Source organism: Myotis daubentonii, chromosome 6 (genome assembly GCF_963259705.1).
Source record: "Myotis daubentonii chromosome 6, mMyoDau2.1, whole genome shotgun sequence".
In the NCBI taxonomy this organism is placed as follows: Eukaryota; Metazoa; Chordata; class Mammalia; order Chiroptera; family Vespertilionidae; genus Myotis; species Myotis daubentonii.
The window spans coordinates 21,474,216-21,493,370 of record NC_081845.1 but is presented as its reverse complement, the minus strand read 5'-3'; the positions used below and the strand labels follow the sequence as shown (position 1 = coordinate 21,493,370).

At 39.3% G+C, this 19,155-nt stretch overlaps 1 protein-coding gene across 1 annotated transcript in view; it reads right to left on the bottom strand.

Annotated features, from left to right (window-relative positions):
- Positions 1-12,579: 12,579 nt before the first annotated feature.
- Positions 12,580-19,155, bottom strand: part of ENPP1 (ectonucleotide pyrophosphatase/phosphodiesterase 1) — a 60,758-nt gene continuing 54,182 nt past the window's right edge. The window contains exons 23-25 of the mRNA XM_059700355.1: positions 18,810-18,942; positions 16,708-16,870; positions 12,580-13,729 (exon numbers count right to left, since the gene is read on the bottom strand). Coding sequence (XP_059556338.1) covers positions 13,559-13,729; positions 16,708-16,870; positions 18,810-18,942 — 467 coding nt within the window. The 3' untranslated portion in view covers positions 12,580-13,558. The remainder of the gene's footprint in view (positions 13,730-16,707; positions 16,871-18,809; positions 18,943-19,155) is intronic.

Genomic DNA, 19,155 nt, shown 5'->3' with positions numbered 1-19,155 from the left:
CCATGTATTTGATAAAGAACGCCTACCTAGAATTTATAAAGAATCCCCAAAATGCAAAACAAACAAACCCAAACTGTTAATTAGTAAAAAGGCAAAACAAACAAACAAACAAACAAACAAACAAAAACCATGAAAAGGTTTTTCACCAAAAGATATACAGTGGGGCCTTGACTTACGAGTTTAATTCATTCCAAGACCGAGCTCGTTAACTCAAATTACTCTATCAATTCAATGCAAAAAACCTGCCGAGAGACAGCTGGTATCTCAAAAAACTCGTTAGTCGGGACACTTGTAAGTCAAGGCCCCACTGTATAGATAGCAAATAAGCACGTGCAAACACATTGAATATCATTATCAAATAGGGAGATGCAATAAGATCATCCCCCCCTCACACTCCCATCAAAACAACAAAAATGATTTATAATGACAACCCAGAAGTCTGGGGAAAATTAGGAAAACCTGGGTCTTTCATATATTATGGATGGCAACATAAAATGACACAACCACTCTGAATAATAGTTTGGAAGTCTCTCAAAAAAATGAAACATACACTTACTAGACAACCCAGCATTCATCCTCCTGGGCATTTATCCAGAGAAATACAAACTTAGCTCCACACGAAAACCTGCACATGATTGTACATAGCAGTTTTATATACTAAAAAGAGTTAAAAACTGGAAATAACCAAAACACCCTATAAGAGGTGAATGTTTAAACAAACTATGTACATCTATAACAAGAATACAACTCAGCAACTTAAAAAGGAAGAAGAACAAACTGTGATATATGCAACAACTTGGAAAGACCTCAAGGACACTGTATTGTGAAAAAAAAAAAGCCAATTATCAACAACTCGCATACCATACGATTCCATTTATGTAGCACCCTTGAAATGATATAGGGATGGTGGAGGGAGGAAGTGGTTGTGGCCATCCAGGGGTAGCACTGGAAGTCTTTGCGGTGATCATGTACTTTCTTTTACCCGTTCTCGAATTCCTGTTTCGAAGATGCAATCACTAGGGAAGTGGGGTGAAGAATACATAGGACAATATGCACTACCACTGCAACTTCCTGTGAATCTGTAATTATTTCAAAATAAAAAGCTGTTTTTTAAAAAATCCAACTAGAACAAAAGAATGCTCTTTGACAATTAATGTACTTGTGTGCCCAAATATGATCAAATTAGCTCTTTGTAGTGACTTCTAAGGGTAGGAGTCCAGTTTACTAATCATACTTCTGTTGAACCTCTTTACTACCTCCTCTATGCCTCAATTCTTGTACTCTAGTACATGGATGAATTCTGCCACAGTTAGAACTTTTTATTGCATCTGATTTAAGGATTTACATGTCTAAGTCATTCTATTTGATGTCAAACATAGGTCCATACCAATGTCATTTTTTAAATATATATTTTTATTGATTTCAGAGAAGAAGGGAGAGGGAGAGAGACAGAAACATGTATGATGAGAGAGAATCATTGATCAGCTGCCTCCTGCACACCCCTTATTGGGGACTGAGCCCACAACCTGGGCATGTGCCCTGACCGGGAATTGAACCATGACCTCCTGGTTCATAGGTCGATGCTCAACCACTGAGCCACGCTGGCTGGGCAACATCGTCATTTTTGAAATGTGTTTTTAGCAAAGTGCTTAGCATGTATTAAGGGTTAAATAAAGGTTGGTGAGTGCGTGAGCTATATAAAAATTAACTGTACATTCATTTTAAGAAATAGAAGAATTAATGAGTAAATAATTTCATAAAATAGCTATGGGAGTTTAGTGTTTCTACAGGAAATATTTTAGAGAATGAAAGCACCTTATCTTACAGAAACATGCAGTCCTCATTTCCTAAAGCTGAACAATTTCAAGATGGCCAGCAGGGGGAGAACTATTCCTTAGTTTATAATTGAAATCTATCTGTGGCTACAGGAGTTTGCTATGTTTAATTTTATCCAAGGCTTACATTTATAGAACTAACAATGTTTCCAAAATGATGGTTGTTTTTGTTATTCTTACTGCTGTTATATTCATAAACTTGCAGATTCCCCATCTACCATCAGGACTTACCATCTATCCTGTCAATATGACCTCCCCCCTCCTCAATTATTTTTGAATTGCGGTAAAAACAAACACACACAAAAAATAACTAAATTTACCATCTTAACCATTTTTAAGTATACAGATTAGTAGTGGTGAGTATATTCTCATTGTTATGATAAGCTGTAAAGAAGAAGGATCTCTTATCCTTTGAGACAGCATGGAGGGACCTTGAGAGTATTATACTAAGTGAAATAAACCAGTCAGAGAAAGACAAGTATCACATGATCTCACTCATATGTGGAATCTAATGAATAAAATAAACTGACGAACAAATAGAGCCAGAGATGTTGAAGCATGCAACAGACTGGCATATTTCAGAGGGAAGGGGGAGAGGGGAGAGATTAACCAAAAGAACTTATATGCATAAAGGCATAACCCATGGATACAGACAATAGTGCGGTAAAGGGCTGGGGAGGGGGCAGGAGTGGGGTAAAGAGGGCCAATGGGGGGGGTGGAAGGGGACCTCTATAATACTTTCAACAATAAAGATAATTTTTTTTAAAAAAGAAGATACAATATAAAACAATAGAAGGAGATTTAAAGGGGAGATAGCAGGCCCAAAGAAATAACAACATAGAAATAAATTACAAATAACAAAGAAGAAAATAAACATTGATGAAAAATGGAATCAGGGGTATACAGGGATGCTTGAGTTAATCACAGTGATTGAAAATATAAAAGAAAAAGATGAATGCAATTATCAAGAAGCTAATAAATAAGCGGGGTGTTAACAATAGGAGGATGCATGGGATGATTATCATTTTCCTCCTTTTACTTTACAGTATATATTTTTAAATTTCCAAAATAAAAATGAAATGTGTCAATTAGAAAATCATTGTTAGTTTTTATTTTTTTAAAATATATTTTTATTGATTTCAGAGAGGAAGGGAAAGGGAGAGAGAGAGATAGAAACATCAATGATGAAAGAGAATCATTGATCGGTTGCTTCCTGTACATCCCCACTGGGGATGGAGCCCACAACCGGGCATGTGCCTTTGACCGGAATTGACCCCGGAACCCTTCAGTCTACAGGTTGATGCTCTATCCATTAAGCTCAACCAGCTAGGGCCATTGTTAATTTTTAAAAGAGAGGTTATTAGGGAGGTTTGGGGAGGTGGTCGAAAAGCAACTTACTGGAGTCTTAAAAAGAGGGAGAGGTTGGTGAAGAAATAGTCAGGAAATGGAAACCAGTCCCTTATCTGTCCTGTCCCACAGTGAAAGGAGAAAACTGTGAGAGAGCCAGGGGACAGAAACAACTGGGTGAATACTGTAGGAAAATAGAGGGACAAGTACATAGTCAAAGCAAAGAGATGGATGCAGTACAGAGATCAGAATCATAGGGGTGTGTGTGTGTGTGTGTGTGTGAGAGAGAGAGAGAGAGAGAGAGAGAGAGAGAGAGAGAGAGAGAGAGAGAGAGAGAGAGAGAGAATAATTAATGAAACAAAGCCATGGAGGAAGTGAGGAGTCAGGTCTGGGGAAAAAAGAAGAAAAAAAAAGAATTGCACCTCCTCTGTGAAAGACCAGAGGAATGTGGGCAGGTGCAAAAACAGAAACACTGAAAGTGGAAAGGTAGATGATAAAAGACCAAGTCTTGTGCAGTACAGCAGAATTCAGGTCAGCATGGGCTTTTTGGAATTGTGTTAACATCGCGGTAGTGAACAGCACTGCAGTGAGGGAATATCTCTCATTCACTACTCTCTGCTGTTTGGGCAAATAGAGAGGGTGTATGTGGTTATCAGGACCCAAACTGATACTTTATGAAATTAAACATTGTTTCTGCCGAAATGAACTTTCTGGATTCACTTTTTTTCCAGATTATAAAATTAATGCATTGTAGAGAAAGTGAGGATCACCCCAAATCCCACCACACAGATATAATCATGTTAATATTTCAGCGAATTTACTACCGAGAGAAGAGTGTGGAGAAACTAAAGAATAAGAGTGTGGAGAAACTTACAGAATAAGAGAAGAAAAAGAGGATTCTATTTTTCTTTTCACCAAATGGATAAATGATCATATGCTATTTTAGAAGCCATCGTTTTCAATTCCTATATTGTGAAATTTTCCACTTTAGTAAATTTAGATAAACACCAAATTTTAAGAGAACATTATATTACATGCATATACTATTATTACCATTTCTCTAATAAGAGTCAACCATTTAGACTGACTGAGCATCACTGTATTTTCCTACATAGTAAATTGGCTTCTTCAGAATAAATCTCAAGAACTGAAATATAAGTCATGGTTTATGAACAATTTTTAGACCTTCAGAGCACAATTATCAAATTGCCTTTAGATATATCATAGCATCTTCTGCCACCAACCTCAGGGCATGACTGCCTATTAACACTGGAGATCTGCATCTTTTAATCCTTTCCCATATGGTAAGAACAAAAATGTCATTAGCATTTCTAGGATCTAATTAATGAGCTAAGACATTTTTATTCATGTTTGCTCTCTGCATTTCTTCCCTATGAATGTCTTAATCCAGATTTTTGCCCATTTTCCAATTGAGAGCTAACATTCGGGGGATGTTTTTTGTGCTTTTTTTATTGATGATATTTCATGCTATTAATACACTACTAATACATTTATTTCAAGAACTGGTTTAGAATTCAACTACTGATGAAGTAGAACTTGATGAACTTGAACATTTTTAATATTTTTATTTTATTGAATTTATTGGGGTGACCCGGGTTAACAAAATTATGCAGGTTTCAGGTGCACAATTCCACAACACATCATCCGTACACTGTATTATGTGTTCACCAATCCAAGTCAAGTCTCTTTCCAGCCCCATTTATACCTGCTATACCCTTTTCCATCTCCCTCCACATCCGCCCCCCCCCCACCACCCAAGCAACACTGTTATTTGTGTTCTTTTGTTTTCTTTTCCATATGATCTCACTTCTATGTGGAATCTAATGAACAAAATAAACTAACAAACACAAGAGAGAACTTGAACATGCTTACTGCACTATGTAAGGAGGCAATATAATATACTGTTTTGAGTTTGCCAAGAACTTCGTTCAAATCCCTACAAGGGATAACCCACTAACCAGGGTTAGGATTAGTATTTTCACATTATGGAGTTGTTGAGAATATATATATAATTTAACACAATGTCTGAAACAAAATAAGCAGCCAGTAAAAGTAGCTATTGTAATTATCATCACATTTGATCTAGTTTCAGAGATCTTTGTTATCACAGTAATATTACTGATTCATTAGGTACATGAAAATGTGAGTTTATTCACTGTCAACTGTCATCAGACATCTGATGGATGGAATGAGTTCACTCACCTCTAATACTCCTTGTTCAATACATCTCCACCAATGCTAGACGCCATTACCCTGGATTTCAAAGAGAGGAGGAAGGGGTAGGAAAATCTCTCTCCTCTTTGGTAAAGCGAAGTTGCCTGAAACGTGTTTGTTTCAGATGTTTCACCTGCTTATATCCTTCCACGCGGACGTGCCGTTCCTCACAGCAGAAGGTTATCTGGAGTTGATGAATGTGAGAACTAAGGTGCTCCTGCGCGTCTCCACCATTGCCAGCGAAGGTTTACAGAAGCAGCTTGTTGCTCGGGAAACACTACACACTTTGTAAAGAGGTTTTCATTTGAGATGTCAAAACTCTGAATAGGTCATTCTTTCCTGTTCAGTTCATTAGGCAGCATACTCTCCACAGGATGCAGTCAGTGTAACAACTGTGAATGGCCCTTGAACGGCATTACTTGATCTCTATATACTATTTTTTAAAATTCTGCCTTGTGCTCTAGGAAGATATCTGTAAATGAACTTCTTTTTAAACATCCCATTTGCATGCCCACCTGGCACTTAAAAACTAGGGATGCAAATAATAATTAGTTTCTGTGTGATTGTTCTAGTTGCCTTCCTGTCACCTGCGATTCCTTAGCTGTTTTAAATGGGTGTGTTGGTAGGATCATGTCCAGTGGTTCTCAACCTTGGCTGCACATTAGAATCACCTGGGAACCTTTTTAAAATCCTGATTTCTGGGCCTCATCCTCCGGAAATTCTGTTTCTTTGTTATGGGGTGGGGTCACAACATTCGTAACAAAGAAACAGAATTTCCGGAGGATGAGGCCCAGAAATCAGGATTTTTTAAAAAAATATATTTTATTGATTTTTTACAGAGAGGAGGGGAGAGGGATAGAGAGTTAGAAACATCAATGAGAGAGAAACATCGATCAGCTGCCTCTTGCACGCTCCCTACTGGGGATGCCCACAACCAAGGTACATGCCCTTGACCGGAATCGAACCTGGGACCCATTGAGTCCGCAGGCCAACACTTATTCTGCTGAGCCAAACCGGTTAGGGCAGGGGTGGGCAAACTTTTTGACTCGAGAGCCACAATGGGTTCTTAAACTGGACCGGAGGGCCGGAACAAAAGCATGGATGGAGTGTTTGTGTGAACTAATATAAATTCAAAGTAAACATCATTACATAAAAGGGTATGGTCTTTTTTTTTTTTAGTTTTATTCATTTCAAAGGGGCCGGATCTGGCCCGCGGGCCATAGTTTGCCCACGGCTGGGTTAGGGCCAGAAATCAGGATTTTAAAAAGATTCCCAGGTGATTCTAAGGTGCAGCCAAGGTTGAGAACCACTGATCATATCGTTGGTTTTTACTCATCTGAACAGTGGTTTTTAATTGAGCAACTACTCTCTGCCTGGCATTGTGCTAGAAATAGGGATAGAGAGATGATTTCTGTTATCAATGGCAGATGACTTTGGAGACAAGGCAATAAACACATGAAAAGGAATCTACTGATTTGAGAAATATATTCTAAATGCCAAATGAGAGTTACCACCACTGGGGGGAAATATCCCACAGGATTGAATCGTAGTCCTTGTGAAACAGCTGTCTTCACATCTCATCAAAATTACAGTTTTGGAGAATACGGCCAAAGGATACCGTCTCAGCAAATTTAACAGAAGAACACAGGCTGGAAAACGTTTAGGTAGTGCAGCTTCCTGGAACTTCTCAATTTCCTCATGAGGTTTGTGGTAATGTGTTCTCTTTAGGATACAATCTTGCCAGGTCCCTGGAAGCCCCAAGTGGACACTAACAATCCTTTTATACCTATAACCACACCATCCGGAAATTATTTTCTTTCCTAGTATGGTTTCAGACTGCCTCCAGTAAGCACTGTATTTGGATCTAGCATCAAGGGTCTATGTTGACATAAGAAATATCCAAGCCTGTAGAGAATTTTATAAGATTTTATTTGAGCCAAATTGACGACATATGCTGGGGAGCAAGTTCTCAAGTGATCAGGAGAATAACAGGTTTGCAGCTTCTTTTATGCACGTGAAATTAAGGAAAGAAGGAGCAGAAGATTATATGAAGGTGGGAGACATCAAATAATTGGGTCAGATTACAGGTTAACAGGATTAAGTGCTCTCCGGAGGATTAACACTCTCTTTGAGGGGTATTTCAACAATGTGTTAATTCAGATGCATAAGAACAATGGGTAGGGCTAGTTTAAAACGTTTCACTAAAGAAGTTAACAAGATTATGTCTTCTTTTGAGGATGGAAAAGAGGACTGCTTCTGGCATTTAGAAGTGTTAGCCCATAAGCACAAGGAAAATGAAAAGGGCTTGCTTAAAAAACGTTTACTATACAAGGTATATGCCCGAGGTGTGACTATCCACCATTACCTGCCCAATACAAGCTTATGATCAGATCATTGTGTAAGATTATTTTTGGTCACCAAACTTGTATATACCCCTTTCCATCCACAATGAGAAAATATGAACTTAAATTTAAAATAGCCTCCGATGGCCCTAGCCAGTTTGGCTCACCTGTGGACTAAAGGGTCCCAGGTTCCATTCTGATCAAGGGCACATGCCTGGGTTGCGGGCTAGGTCCCTGATGGGGGGTGTGCAGGAGGCAGCCACTCAATGAACCTCATCATTGATGTTTCTTTCTCTCCCTCTCTCTCTCCCTTCCTCTCTGAAAGCAATAAAAATATATTTAAAATAAAATAAAATCTCTGGCGGAATGGGACTTTTTTTTTATGTTGTTGTTCCCTTTGGGCATCCCATAGATACACAACCTATTCCAGAGATTATTTTTATTTCTAGTAGGCTAAAACATACTTTATGCATCTATGGTTTCTGGTATGCATATAATTTCTAGTAAACATCTTTATTTTTTCTCCAATCACTATTTATGTACAATGGAGAGAATAGATGCAAAAATTTCATGTTGAAAAAAATCTATGGAAGTCACAAATTGGAAACTTTCCCTCTGGTTCCAAACCATTCTAAATACTGGAAGGATATTTATATATGCCTGTTGCTTGCTTTTACCTGGAAGTATGATTAAATGTAATTAAAATACCCAAAACAAGAATATAGGTCACAGATCAGAAAAGGATGTTTACTCTGTGTGCTAGAGTGAACTTTGGATCTTTTTTCTCCTTCCAACAATATAGATGTGGTTTATTGTCTACAACCCTTGCCCTGGATAAACACCACCACCCATGCCCTGCCCCCACCCTCTACACACACACACACATACACATACACACACACACACACACACTCCACACAGGAAAGCAGCCAAGCTTCTGTATATACAACTTTTATTGGTACATCCACATTTCTTAGCTTAGAGACTCCTATATTCTGTAGATTATTTTTTTTCTACCCTACAATATGGACTGGCCAAAAATCCAGGGAGAATGTCCTTAGACTGTAGCCATAAAATTTTACTTAATGCTCATGAAAGTGCCCACCTGTGATAGGCTTCAGCATGAAGTGTAATCATATTTAGTTTCAAAGTTCAAATGCCATTTTCTGTTATAGATAAGCATGTACCCACAGGACAGGGCAGGACAGTTACTGTAACAAATGAGAGAAAGATGTCTAGGAGGGTAAGAGCCTCTCCTGTAGGAGGTGGTTCAGCTCCTTCCCTGTCTGTCTTGTCTCCTTAAACAGGACCAAGCCAACTGGCCTAACAGCCCTCTTATCTACTTACCCCACTGGACCCTGAACAGTCCACTTCTTCCCCTAAGATCTGCCCTCTTTCCTCTGATATTTTAACATATTTTTAAGATCCACCTGGTTGTTTGCCTGCTGTGTATAAATTGACTAGCTATGCAATTTTATATGGAAGTTTCCTCGTTTTAAGAAATACTGACCAGAGGCATGGCAGTAAAATTAGGAATAAAATTTTTGCTTAGCATTTGAGAAGCAAAGAATAGCCTTTATTGAAGTAGGAGTGTTTTCATATATGGACATATGAATTCACCATTCAAACTGGGAAAGTGGTAACTAGTTACATGCTTTAAATTGATGAAATAGTGAAAGGAGGGGTCTCTTTCAAGAGACACAAGAAAAAAAGGAATACTGTATAAGAGCAACTGGGGGGTGGGGAAGCTAAGTAGAAAAAGATATGGATGCTGTTTCCTTTAATGAGTTAGCACAGAATTTATAGTCTGACATTTCCTTTACGAACAGGAGATTATCATAAGCAAGAAAAATAAAATAGTTGTATAAGTTGGTCACAGTGATACTTGTAAAAAATACTAGCAATAGCAGTAAATGGCAAAAATATATCCATCCAAGGAGGCTACAATGTCTATTTTTCATCCATTCACCCAAAAAGCTTCAGTTCATCCGTCAAGTCCAGCCCCAATGTCACCACCTCTGGGAAGCCCCCCTGATACTGCCAAGCAGCACCTAGTGCTTCCTTTGTGCTCCCCGGCACCTCTCCCCTGGCTCCATAATAACATTTACCACTTTTTAGGCGTCATTTACACTTTTGCTGCCTCTTCTCTCTCTCCACGATGCTAAGGATTGTAACTTTTCTTTGGATTCTGCTGTCTAGCAAAGGTGAGAGACATCTGTCCATTTCATTAAGATCTGCTAAGATGTTTCACGTAGAAGAAATCATGAGCCTGCATGTATTTTGAAGTATAAAGATCAATGAGACACTTCTATGAAGAAGTAGATATCCTTCTGCTAAGTATAGATAAAAAGCTTGGTTATCCTATCTAATAAAAGAGAAACATGGTAATTGGCGTACGACCGATACCCTTTTCATTGGCTAATCAGCGAGTTATGCAAATTAACTGTCAGCCAAGATGGCGGCCGGCAGCCAGGCAGCTTGAAACTAACATGAGGCTTGGTTGCCTCAGTGACGGAGGAAACCAACGTTCCCCGCCTGCCGCTGCCTCTGAGCAGGCAGTTTAAGAAACATTGTAACAAATACGCCCAACTTCAGCCAGCAGATTCGCAACATTGTAAGCAAAGGCCAGAAACCTACTTTCAGCCGGAGGCCTAAGAGCTGGAGCCAAGCCTCAAGCTAAAGCTGGCCCAGAATTAAAAAAAAAAAAAAAAAAAAAAAAAAAGGAAAAAAGGAGCGTTTGGGAGTTCAGTCACCTCCAGCCTGAAAACAGCCCTCAGCCCCTCACCCAGACTGGCCAGGCACCCCAGTGGGGACCCCCACCCTGATCCAGAACACCCTTCAGGGCAAACCAGCCGGCCCCACCCATGCACCAGGCCTCTACCCTATATAGTAAAAGGGTAATATGCCTCCCGGCACCGGGATCAGCGGAGCCGTGAGGCCTCCCGGCACTGGAATCAGCATGACAGGGGGCAGCACCCAAACCCCCTGATCGCCCTGCGGCTCTGTGTGTGACAGGGGGCGGGGCCACAACCTCCCTATCCACCCTGCTCTGTGTGTGACAGGGTGCAGCACCCCAACCCCCTGATCGGCCCTGCTCTGTGCGTGACAGGGTACAGAGCCCCAACCCCCCTGATGGGCCCTGCTCTGTGTGTGACAGGGGGTTGCTCCACAACCTCCCCATCGACCCTGCCTTGAGTGTGACAGGGGGCGGCGCCCCAACTCCCCAATCAGCCCTGCTCTGAGCCCGACCAGGGGCTGCACCTAGGGATTGGGCCTGCCCTCTGCCACCTGGGAGCAGGCCTAAGCCAGCAGGTCGTTATCTCCCGAGGGGTCCCAGACTGCTAGAGGGCACAGGCCAGGCTGAGGGACCCCCCTCCCCCCCCCCCCGAGTGCACAAATTTTTGTGCACCGGGCCTCTAGTTATATATAAAACAGGAAGATTCTGAAAGGCAGAGAAGACAGACAGAGTACTCGGGACTCAAGGAACAAAACTGTGATGAGTTTCTGAGTTTTCTTGTTAGCTCATATATTCCAGACATGGAAGTGACGAAGACAGCAACCTGGAAAAGCTGAGTACAGACAAAAAGATGCCCTAAAAATAGTCCATGCTCTCTCTCTAGCCAAAGGAGCAAAAAAAGAGTAGCCTAGCAAGAGAAAAAACAATAACTGCTCCCATTTCAGCCGAACACCACAGGAAAGGTCCTGACCCCACTCAGGCCAGCAAAGACAGAATGGGGAGCCTAGATTTCCACCCCTCTCAGGCTGCGAACAGGTGCCCCAACTCTCCTGCATGGTCACGATAGAGGAGACTGAGTAGGGAACTGGTGATTTCCTTCCCACCTGGTGGTAATAAAGCTTCCCCTGCCAACCCAGCCCACAGTGTCAGTGGAGACCACATGGGGGCAGTACAGGGCACCCTGCACATCCCAGCCAGGGAGGCATCAATGGAGGTCAAGCAGGGAGCTTAAGTCCCACCATGTCCAGTAGCAACAAGGGTACCCACTCACCCCAAGTCTTAATGGAAACTGAAGAGGGAGCACACCTATCAATAATGAGGCAGTGACCCCAATTCCCCTGCTAGGGTATTAGAGAAACTCAGCTAAAACAGAAGGTTTAGAGAAAGTCCATAGTCATATAACATAATACCTAAAATATCCAGATTTCAATTGAAAATCAATATTGCACTGAAAAACCGGACAACCATTTTGAATGAAAAAAAAGACAATAGATGCCAGCATAAAGGTGACAGAGATGTCAGGATTATCTGACAAGGATTTCATAGCAGCCTTTATAAAAATGCTTCAATGAGCAATTACAAACATTCTTGAAACAAATGAAAAAATACAAAGTCTCAGCAAAGAAATAAAAGATACAAAGAAGAACCAAATAAAAATTTTAGAAATAATAATAATATAACTGAAATATATTTTTAAAAGATGAGCTCAACAGCATAATGGATTAGACAGAGAAAAGAATCAATGAACTTAAAGACAGAACAATAAAAATTACCCAATTTGAACAATAGAAAAAAAAAACATTTTTTTAAGTAAAAAATAATGTACTGAGCATCAGAGATCTGTGGGGTTAAAACAAAAACTCACGAAACTTTCTAAATTATTAAATAATTTTCAGATACAAATTGTATTATCTAAAGGCCTCTGTGGCCCTGAGGTTGTTGAAGAATAAATATCATCTGAAGGACAAATACAAATCTTTGGTGCACTAATAGAACACCTAAAGTAGACTCAGGGAACCTAAAAGTGAATGTAGCCTTCGAAAGTTCACAGGTTGGCACTAAAGGATGTAGTCTATGCAGTGAATAAATCAAGTTCATTTATTGTGACCACCACGGAGACAGGAAGTGATGGTACCGTGTTCTCTTCAAATCTATGGAACTTCAAATAAACAGCTCAGTGCAGTATAGCTCTGCTGTTGGTGGAGTCATTTTTATGTACAGAGGAAAACATTCCTACCATCTCGATGACAAATGCCACCTTGCATGTGCGGACAGGTTCTCTGAAGTTTCACCAAGAGAAGACATTTTTAACAGTCTAAACACATCACTTTTAGAGCTGTGTTCAACCTATGTTAATAACCAGTGAGCAGGATGGGAATATTTTTCTTTTTCAGTACAAATATAGAGAAAAATTTATAGAGATTGACGTACTCAATTCACAGATCTTCCTCAAAGTTTAACTTGTTAAAGCCTTTTAACCTGGAGAAGCCCAATCATAATTAAAAAAAACAACAACAGAGTATTACATATTTTGCCTTTTGAGAACCTCAGAAAAATTTTGTTTCCATTAATTTTTTTATTAAAACTAAAATAAATGAAATTTCAAAATCACTTTTTAAAAAACATCAAGAATCGTTTTTAAATTCTTTTGAAGATATGAATGTAACATGGATTAGTCCAATCCTATTCATACTCCTGCTGTTGCCAGCTACATAAAAGTTTATTCATGATAATAAGAGTCGAATATCTGGTATCCAGACAATGTTCACAGGCTACTTCTGCCTTTAAGAGAAGTAGAAGAGCAGTTTTAGGTTTGGTCTGTCTTTATTCCCAAATTTGAACTGTTACACATTCAAACATGTGCGAGACTCAATAGGAACACTTTCCTACTGCTATGCCGAGGCCACGCGTTTCCCTGAGATGGTCGTATCACAGAGGAGTCCCAGTTCTAACTGTGGTCAACAGTTTCCAAACAATGCAATCGTGTGAACAGAGGACTGTGTCAAACAGAAGGTTCTTTCAAAAAAAATTTAAGGTCTGTCTTTGGAATAAAAAAATATGTATCAGTCTTCTTGGTTAAAATTTAGCAACTGTGTTTTCAACTTTAAAAGGTCTGAAATTGGCTCTTTTCTTTCTTGATAGAAGCTGAGTCCAGTGATGTGTTCAACATCTGTGATCCGAGCTCTGTGTAATTTCAACAACTCTTCCACCCATGAGGATTCATGCTTCCCATGCTGTGAGGGTAGAAAATAAAGAAGAAAAGTCACTGGAAAACAGTTAGTTCACTTTCCCTACCAGCCTTCCATGTCCCCCATTGTAATCAGCTTTGACACTTTGGCTCCCAAATAGCAGATGCCACAAGATTTGTTAGACATACTCCCTGCTCTTGAGTAATTTACCATTTTATATATACGATGCATGTTTGTTTAATCAGATGTATCAATTTTTCAAAAAGACAACTATACTTGGATTAGATGCTCATTTATTGCATTGGTGCAAGGAATTTCAATGGTGTAGGGTTAAAAAATGTTGGAAAACAGAAGCAACATGGGATGGTAGAGAGAATGTGGGAATTAGCATTAAGAAACTTGGATTCAAATTTTGGTTCTACCATCACCTTATCAGGTAAACTAAGGCAACTTATTTAACATCTGAATCCTGATTCTCTTCCCTTGCACCTTTCTTACAGGGTTGTTTTGAGGATCCAATGCAATGATGTGTGCAAATGCACAATACAAACACTAGTTTTTATCAGAATCAGTTATGTACATATTTGCAATGAAGAAAAGGTTGAGGGAAGTGGTAAAACACAATCATTTCTGGTGAGGTAGTAAAGTCTCAGCTAATATGAGATTAGTAAAGAATTAAAGACATATGCTCTGCTCTGGCACATGGAAGCAGGAAGAGCTGGTAGCTGAAGCAGGTAATAGAGGTGGCAATTGCACATCTATGTATTAATGTAAATCTTTCTGAAAAAAGCTCCTAGAGAAGGTCAGATGAACAAAGTATCCATGGATTGGTGGGCTATGAGTGTACTTTAAAGCCATCCCTCAATAAGGTTCACATACCCTGAGGACATTATTATTGAAAACTAGAGGCCTGGTGCATGAAATTCTTGCACTGGGAGGGGGGTTGTCCCTCAGTCCAGCCTGGACCCTCTCACAATCTGGGACCGCTGGCTTCTAACTGCTTGCCTGTCTGCCTGCCTGATTGCCTCTAACAAATCTGCCTGCCTGCCTGATCGCCCCTAACCACTCACCTGCCTGCCTGATCACCCGTAACTACTCCCCTTCCTGCCTGATTGCCCCTACCCACTCTGCATGCCTGCCTGATCACCCCTAACTGCCTCTGCCTCAGCCCCCGCCACCACGGCTTTGTCCAAAAGGACATCCAGAATAATGTCTGGAAGGTCATTCGGCTGTCTGGTCTAATTAGCATATTACGCTTTTATTATAATAGATGATAAATATAGACTTTTCACATAAAAGGGAAATAGGCTAATAATTTCCATTTTCTCATTAGCCTCCAATCATCCACTACTTAATACTGCTCAGCCTGCTTCTCTGCAAATGTCTTCCCTCTGGCTCTCAAGGTAACAGCTCTGATTCAGTAGACTACTTGGCCAGTAGATATTTTCCATCTGTTCCAATGTTTACAGAAATATATAAAAAGTACACATAAGGCATCTGTTCTGCTAAGCCAATATCCAGCCAATCCTTAGTCACTACTTGTTTGTATTTAAGATATTGGTACAATAACTTTTGGAAAAGTAGAGATGGAAAAGGAACTCAACACCTAACTCATGGCATTTAACATTATTTTGGTCAATGTGATGTAAGTATAAGTCTGTTGATGATTTTTTTTTTTTTTTTTTGGTGTAGGGTCCAGCATTCAGACACAACACCTAGAGAAGTAGAAACCATCTTTAGCCCACATGGGCCACATGCTAAGAACAGTGGCACAGAAAGACAGGAAGGTCTGAGTTCCTAATGGTGCATCTGATCAGTGCACTGTCCCGACTGTCCACCTCTGGACTTTCTATAATATGAGGAACCTTGTATTTGCTCAGTCACTATAACTAGGTTCTCTGTTATTTGTTGCAGAACACAATACTAACTGATATCCTTAATGACTATTTAATCTCTCAAGGAAGAGAAAGCAATGAACAAGGAAATATTTGGTATGTCCAACAGCAGCCATAACACTGACCAGTTAGCAGAGTTAGATGCCCAACATACATCCAAATAGCTAGCATCTTATTATTCCGTACTTAATTCTGAAGAATAAGGGGAAAAGATAACTTAATGAGAAATGTGTTCTAAAAGGACTGGTCAATTGGTTCTGAAAGTTTATCAGAGAAACAATTAAAGCGAGACATATCCTCATTCATTTTAATGAATGATATAGAGAAAGACAACTAGGTCAGGGATGGCAAATGGGCCACTGTTCTCTACTCATGGGCCCACCACAGAGCACTGTCTGTTTTGTTCACTGCTATGTCCTCAGTTCCTAGAGTACCTGGGAACAAATACTTATTAAAGGAAAGAATAACTGGACCAAAGAAGGCGTAAAAGAATGAGTGAAAGGGGTAAGTGAATGAGTGACACAGCACTCTCTCCAGCCAAGCTCACACTGGGCCTTGAGATCCTTTTGACCATAGGACTCTACATGTCAAAACCAATCCAGTGAGACTGGTAGAAAAGCCAAATATATTTTCCAATTTAGGTCTAGACTTACTTTGTATAACTTCAATGGAAAAAAAGAAAAAAAGAAAGAAAAGAAAAAACCAACTAGGATATCTTAGAAGTACTCTGAAAAAAAACCATTTTGACTCACCATAAGGAAAAGCTTCAAAATTGCTAAAATTTTAATGCAATCTTGATGCTCAAAGACTACAGTTTATATATTTTAAGTTCTGAGCAAATAAAAGAACATAAAACAATTATTTCTAAACATCCGAATGATAACAGAATAAGAGAAGATAATTAGGAACAAACATGATTTTTATAATAAAGTGATATATAGAAAATTAATTTGAAATGTTGTCTAACCAGGTCCCTCTGAAGATATGTCTGTTTATAGGATCAAATTTAAAATCATCCTATAATTTCAAAGTATATTCAAGTTATGTTCTCTCCCACAATAATGTTAGATATAAGACACACACGGATATATTTTCAATGTTTAAAGTAAATTAACAAAGGCTACTTACCACACAGCTCTCACTGTTATCAGTCCTGTGAGGCAAAATGAAAGCTAATGTATCTAAATTTTCACACTGTGAGGGAGTCTGGGATGTATTTTTACAACTTGTTAGCACAATGAAGAAGTGGGTTGGAATCAGAACTTCTTGATTACGGATGAGTCTACTGTTTCTGTAAAACAAGACAATATTCACTTTAAGAAAGAAATAACCATCTTCCTTGTAACGAATATTTCAGTAAAGCATTTTTTCATACAATATTTCTAAAAATCAAATTTAGTCAAATAAGTAAGTATAGTATAAGAAGTGAGTCATCATAACACTTCAACCTATTCTGCCAGGTTGAGAGAGTGAGAACTAGAAGACAGTCAGATAAACTCAACCCAAATAATTTTTATTTTCTATAGAAATTTATTGAATTTGGAATGTTAAAAATTCTACTGTAACACACTGGAATTGAGACATAAATATTTTTTAATACCTACAACTAAGATACTAAAGCAATAGTCTTTTAAACTCTGTGTAGTTGTGGACAGACAGTGGACAGAGAGAGAACTGGGTTGAGATTTTTAAATTCTGGCTCCTGCAGAGAAGCCACGTTGCTGTGAATTCTGTTTTAACTGGATTTTCTTTTCTGTACCAATACCTTTCTATTTTTTCATTGCAGCATATTCTTAAAGATATCCCAAGTAACACCTTTGCCTCATCTTAATTCTGTTTCCTTTGGTCTGAAAGCTAGGTTAGTTTTGTTTTTTTCAGCATCTTTCAAAATTTAAGGTAGTGCTATCATTGTTTTCAAATACAATCTTATGTAGAACCATAATATATAAAACACATTAAACCAGAGAGCCCTGGCCCAACTGGCGTGGGTCAGTGGTTGAGCTTCAACCTATGAACTAGGAGGTCACCGTTCAATTCCCATTTAGGGCACATGCCTAGGTTGCAGGCTCAATCCCCAGTAGGGAACATGCAGGAGGCAGCCAATCAATGATTCTCTCTCATCATTGATGTTTCTATTGCTCTCTCCCTCTCCCTTCCTCTCTGAAATCAATAAAAAGATATTAAATAAATAAATAAATAAACCAGAGAGCTCTGGTTAAAGCTGTGAATGGAAAAGGTATGAAATTGTTATCTTTACCCATTTTATTGCTGTGACCTTTGAGGCAGTTACAGGGGATCTTGATGCCTCAAGGGATATTAGTAAGAAATTGTGATTTCATAAATTAGTAAGTGTGTAAACAGTAATCCCTAAATCAGCCTGCGAGAGACATTCTCAGAAAGGACCTCAATCTCAGCAGAGTGCTTAGTCCCTTTTTCTCAGAGCCTTAATAGCAAAATTACTCCAAAAAAATCTTCGAATTACTGTTTTAATAAAGATCAACCCATCTCTAAAATGTTCTCCACCTCTCCTCTATAGAAACAGCCCCACTGATGTTTCCTCAGGATGATCACTCTACCATTCCCCTCCAGCCAGAGTTGGGTAGAAGTTATGACATTCACCCCGGCCTACAGCTTTATTACCCTGGTGATTCCTAGACTCAGGATGCCTCTGCCCCATATGGTTCTTTATCTTCTAACTGGAAGTATGTTAATTAAGATAATATCCCAGCTACACATAGAGATTTTAAACACTGATGTTCTCTTCTTAGTATTGAATCTGAGCTCAAGAATTACTCATCTGAGCTAAGTGGTGGAGGAACACTACTTCTTCAAGCTAAAAAATGTTTCACTGCCCAGAACCAACGTGACTCAGTGGTTGAGCATCAGCATGTGAACCAGGAAATCAAGATTTGATTCTGGGTCAGGGAACATGCCCGGGTTGCGGGCTCGATTCCCAGTACAGGGAGTGCAGGAGGCAGCCAATCAATGATTCTCTCTCATCATTGATGTTTCTATCTCTCCCTCTCCTTTCCTCTCTGAAATCAGTAAAACCATTTTTAAAATGTTTTACTGAACACTGAGCAAACAGTAAAATAATCAGATATTTCAAGGCCTGTCAGTGTAATCAAACATGTCACGAACATAAATCTGAATCGTAAAAGTTCTGCTGACTCATCCAGAAGGTAATTCCACTCGATAGCTGTTGTTCAGTTAATGAAATATGTTCTTACTGTTTCAGAGTCTCTGAGGCATCATAATGTCCATCGTAGTCAGAGTCAAACACAGGGCCACTGACAACATTGACGCCGTTTCTTTCTTCAGCATACCGTGGCAGTAGGGTGCCGTGAAAGTAGCGCCATATTGCTGAAATAAGAAGGACAGTGCAGTTTCAAAAAAACAAGGAGCCAGGCTGTCATGTAAAGTAAATCCAACACCATGATTCAAAACTAGCATTTGTAGTAATTAGAGATAAAAGTCAAGTTTGGCTCCAATCTTAGTGTGAGGCCAAAAATTCACTGTTCACCTTTGGCCTTTGGGAAAGACTAATACACAAATGTTATATTCAACTCTATTTCT